The 4624-nt window shown below is 36.3% G+C and overlaps 1 protein-coding gene across 1 annotated transcript; it reads right to left on the minus strand.

Moving 5' to 3' along the window:
* Positions 1-331: 331 nt before the first annotated feature.
* Positions 332-4624, minus strand: LOC108992883. The gene is made up of 6 exons (XM_018967593.2): positions 4352-4624; positions 2893-3183; positions 2575-2681; positions 2119-2251; positions 1797-1991; positions 332-977 (listed from the first exon to the last, which is right to left on the minus strand). The coding sequence occupies exons 2-6, from the start codon at positions 3163-3165 to the stop codon at positions 693-695; spliced, it is 993 nt and encodes a 330-aa protein (XP_018823138.1). The 5' UTR covers positions 3166-3183; positions 4352-4624; the 3' UTR covers positions 332-692.

Genomic DNA, 4624 nt, shown 5'->3' on the forward strand with positions numbered 1-4624 from the left:
TAGACCAGCAGGCCGGCTTTATGAATTTTGAAAGCCACATGTTGTAACGGTGGCGGTTGGAGCATTCTCGCATTAGTTAGTTGAAGAGCAGCCAAATCAAGCAACAAGTTTTTCTCTCATAATTGTTCCTACTTTACTTTCATAAAAAGCGAAGGGAGTACACCTCAAGTACATAGAGCCGGCGCATGTAAAAGAAGCCCCAATACAGTAGGATTTCATATTTCAAGTATGGTAAGCTTGGTGTATTTTCTTTTAAAGAAAGAGTAAATTTAAGATTCGTGAAAAAATTATTTTTTAATGATTAACTCTATTTTTTTAAAGAACAAGTGAGTTCGATGATCCAGATCCGCATAGATTTTATTCTGCCCAATATGAAAACTGAAACGCCAAAAACTATGTTAAACAACATACCAAATAACAAAAATTGCGATGCAACCTCTAACACCAAGCAGACATCCAGAATTGAGAAAATGGTTGCACATATTCGAGAATTATCATTAGAATTCCTGCTCAGCTACAAGCTTCAACCGCAATTTCAAACATCTCAATGTTTCACAGCATTTACAGAAGTGGACAATAAAGCAAATCAAATCGGGAAAATCTGTAATTGTAGACTAGGCTCGCTATAGCTCATATATGCTGGTAATGACGACAATACTCACTAAAGCTCGTGTGTTCTATATAAACTCGTGTCAGGAACCCAAAACAAGACCCTCCCGACCAATATTGGTCACACGAAGGACAGCTTGAGCGCTTAGAGGAGAGAGTTTTGACTGACATAAGTTCTCCCAAGAGTCCATATCTGGCTGCTCTGACACAGTTGTTGATTCAAGGTCATGAAATTTCTCATACACAGTTTGCAGCTCCAGAAGAAGGGTTCGAGCAGCCTCCCTAGACTCTGGAAGTTGGTCACTGAGCTGGGATGCAGCTATTTGGATCAATTTGTCAATGCCATATGATTTTATGCCTTCAACACCCTGTTGGCATAAACAAGACAAGCATGTCAGGGAAATATATATATATATATATATATATATATATATATGCATATAAACTTGGCATCAAGTGACCACACGGCTACCTAAAGGAGATGGGGGCATAAGAAGCTAGTTACCACCGGCATAAGTAGTAATATTTCAAAAGAAAACGTGGGACTCCTACAAACCCAGTGAAAGGTTTACAAAGTCAACATAGCAGATAGGTGACAGAATAAGTAGCATGCCCAACACAAACTAGAATATGCATATAGACAAATGACAAGTGGTGCTCAGAGACAATCATATGCTGTTTATACACAAAAAAGGTTATTACATCAAAAGCATGACAGGAAACAAGCAGCTGGCTCAACACGGAGTACATGGAGGATCTTCGCAGAATAAATACAAGCAATTGTCACTGCCGAAAGCACAGCGACTGTATAATTATTTGCATAAACTATGCAACAAAGAAATGAATAATCTGAACAAAAAACATGTTAACCACGCCGGAAAATACGCGTTCATTGCACTGGTTTGGTAAATTCCACTTTTACCAATAAAAAAGTTACCATTAGAAAAGGTCATAGAAACAGCTTCCTTTCCAGACCAAATTTGGAATGTTTTTATCTATTCTCAAGTTTTCCAAGAACCAGAGAACTATCATGAAATATACAAAACTACAAAAAAGAAAAAGATATGAAACAGATTAAAAGATTATATAATAAAGAAATCTCAATGAAAGAGCAATACAAGAAAAATTGATAAGGAATGTCACTGAACACAGATCAACAAATAATACATTAATTGTCTTTTTCTTACCAGTTGTGGAACACTTCGACAAAAGTACATTGACGCCTTTGCTCGGATTCGAGGATTCCTGTTCTTAAGATATGGTTGCAATTTTGGTAATAACAGAACAGGGGAAACCCATTTAGTCATTGCTACTAAAGCTCTCTCAGCTGCCTCGCATACAAATCTTTTGTCTTGTGAAGACTTGAGAAGAAGCTGTGTTAGCTGCACTCATGACATTTTATCACATTAGTGAAAAAGAAAAACAAGAATTAATTTGCATGTAAATGATAGGAACATTTCGCTACAGAGAAACCAGATATGGCAGTAGCATAGAAGAAACAGAAGTTACCAAAGGGTCCAATGAGTCAATTAGGTTGTCATTATAGGCACTGAAAAGGTCTGCAGACGTCATGATTGCAGTTTTGCAAACAGCACTTCTTGGATTCTTCAAGGACTTCACCACCAGCAAAATCACATCTCGCCTATTCACCAAGACAATGATGCACATGAATAAAATTGTAAACAGTTCACGTTTGGGTTAACAAAAAATTTGAGAATCTGGAGAAAAAAATATTTAGATGTATTTTGTGTTTGTGAAAGTGATGTGGTCCATCAAAAAGATGTTTGAAAGAAAACATTTTGAGATGTGTTTTTTTGGTATTTGTAAAACTATCCAGCTAAAGTAGAAAAGTTTTGTGCGAGTGTTTTCTTGGATTTTTGTAAAAAACATTTTATATTTTTTGTATTTTTGGGAAAGTTTCTTTGGGGTTTAAATTTAAAATATGTTCGTACAGAAAGAACTTACAGCATATCAAGCATTGCTTCCTTGTGAAATATTGATAACCGGCGTACATTGTTGAGTGCTTCACACACCATAACCCAATTTTTTGAGTCGAGTGCAGCTAAGAGTGTCTGAAATATTATACAAACATTATGTGCACATCATAAAAAGAGTTGACCTCCAAAAATCAGAATGTCCATACATGATCATCAAAGATGAAAAAGTTCAAACCCAAAAGGAATATGAAGAAAATGTTTTTTTTTTTTTTGGGTAAGGAAAATATAAGCACTGCCCCAAAAAAAAAAAAATAATAATCCACTAGACAAGAAAATGGAATAATACCTCAAGACTCGTATCAACATCTTCTAGATCATTCAAGTTCTCGGATTCTATGTATTCTACTTCTGAATTTCCAGTATCTACTTCAGGATTAGCAGTTTCGTTACCATTCATTTGAGTTGAAACCAAGGAGGCAGAGTTTTTCTTTAGGCATTCCTCCACATTTTCATCCATATTCCCAACAAAAGGCTTGATAAAACTCCCTTTACTCGAGCTTTCATTCTTCTTCTCAGATCCAGGTATTGTATTGAGGTCTCGAAGAGCTTTCTCTGACATTGCTTTCAGCCTAGAAGTCTGGAACAAAGGGTAAATGTTTTAATCATAAGCAATCTCAAGAGACTAACACGACTATATACTTTTTCAATATGCTCATAATCTAAAAAAATAAAGCAGGAGAAAACAATTAATATAATTGAAAACCACATTTGAATTAATATAAAAGAATTCTTATGTCCCCCCTCATTTCATATGGTAAAAGATAAACCCATTTTTTTTTTATAAGTAAGAGATAAATATTATATATATATGAATGAAATAGGCATTGCACATGTACATAAACCCATTTTCAGAAACGTAACATTTCAAAACATTGTCCTGGCATCATTTATAAAAATGACAGAAAAAATAACAATTTAAGAGCTTTGATAATTTACTCTTACAACGATTCAAGAGCATCCTTTTTTTTTGGGCCCGGCGGTGCGGTGTGGTGGTGAAACTTCAAAGCCTGATATCTTAGCACTGAAGTACTTTCGAATTCCACCACCTCATCTCACAGCGCATGCTAGAAGGCAATCTCATCTAGCATCACTATATAATAGCAAATCGACAATAACCTAACAAGTAATCTAACAGCTCCTTCAAATTTATGTACAACTCCCTAGAGAAGCAGAAGCACGCTTCCTAACAATTATGAAAACTTAAGAATCAGATTTTGCGTCCATAAGCATAATGTTTGATCTGAAGAATCCTGAGATAAATAATCCAAAATGAAATAACCACACAAAAAAAAAACCAAAAGAAAGGATATGGCCAACATTGCCGAGAACGAATAAACTAAAAAATGAAGATACATGTAATAAAATCAAAAGGATATAACTCTAGTAGCCAAACATATAAACAGAAATTCCATATTTCTCTTCCTAGCAAGACTCACTAGCAAAAAAAGATCCCCAATCGCCTCAAAAAAGAATAAACTAAAATTCGAAGAAACAGAAAGAACGAAATAGAAATTTCCCATAGAACTAAAGCCAATGAAGATCTAGCGCTCCAATGAGCATAAAACAAAAACAAAAGTAACGAGGGGAATGTAAATAGAGAAAGCAAAGCTCAGCAAACAACAAAGATCTCATCCTACACTGCATCAGGATCGCAAATTTGAACTTCATAAACGAACAGACATGCGTATAGTGTGTATGCGCGCGTGCGAGCGTGTACATGCACATATATTGTGAGAGAAGAGTACCAGAGATAGATGAAGAATGATCGGCCAATCAGTGAGGAAAATGCGTCAATCCTCAGTCCACTCTCAGACAAATTGGGAGGACTTATGAGAGAGAGAGGGGGAGAGGTATTTAATAATCGGTAACCGGCGAGAGAAGAGGGAGTCAAAGGAGAGGGCGCCGGTTATGGAAAGAGCCGAGCTGGGCCGGCAGAAGGGTCGGGGATAAATTTGCTTGCTTGCTGCTGCATGTGAGGGTGCGTTGATCAGGATCAGCCTCGCGGATTTGAGGAAAAT

Source organism: Juglans regia, chromosome 1 (genome assembly GCF_001411555.2).
Source record: "Juglans regia cultivar Chandler chromosome 1, Walnut 2.0, whole genome shotgun sequence".
NCBI lineage: Eukaryota > Viridiplantae > Streptophyta > Magnoliopsida > Fagales > Juglandaceae > Juglans > Juglans regia.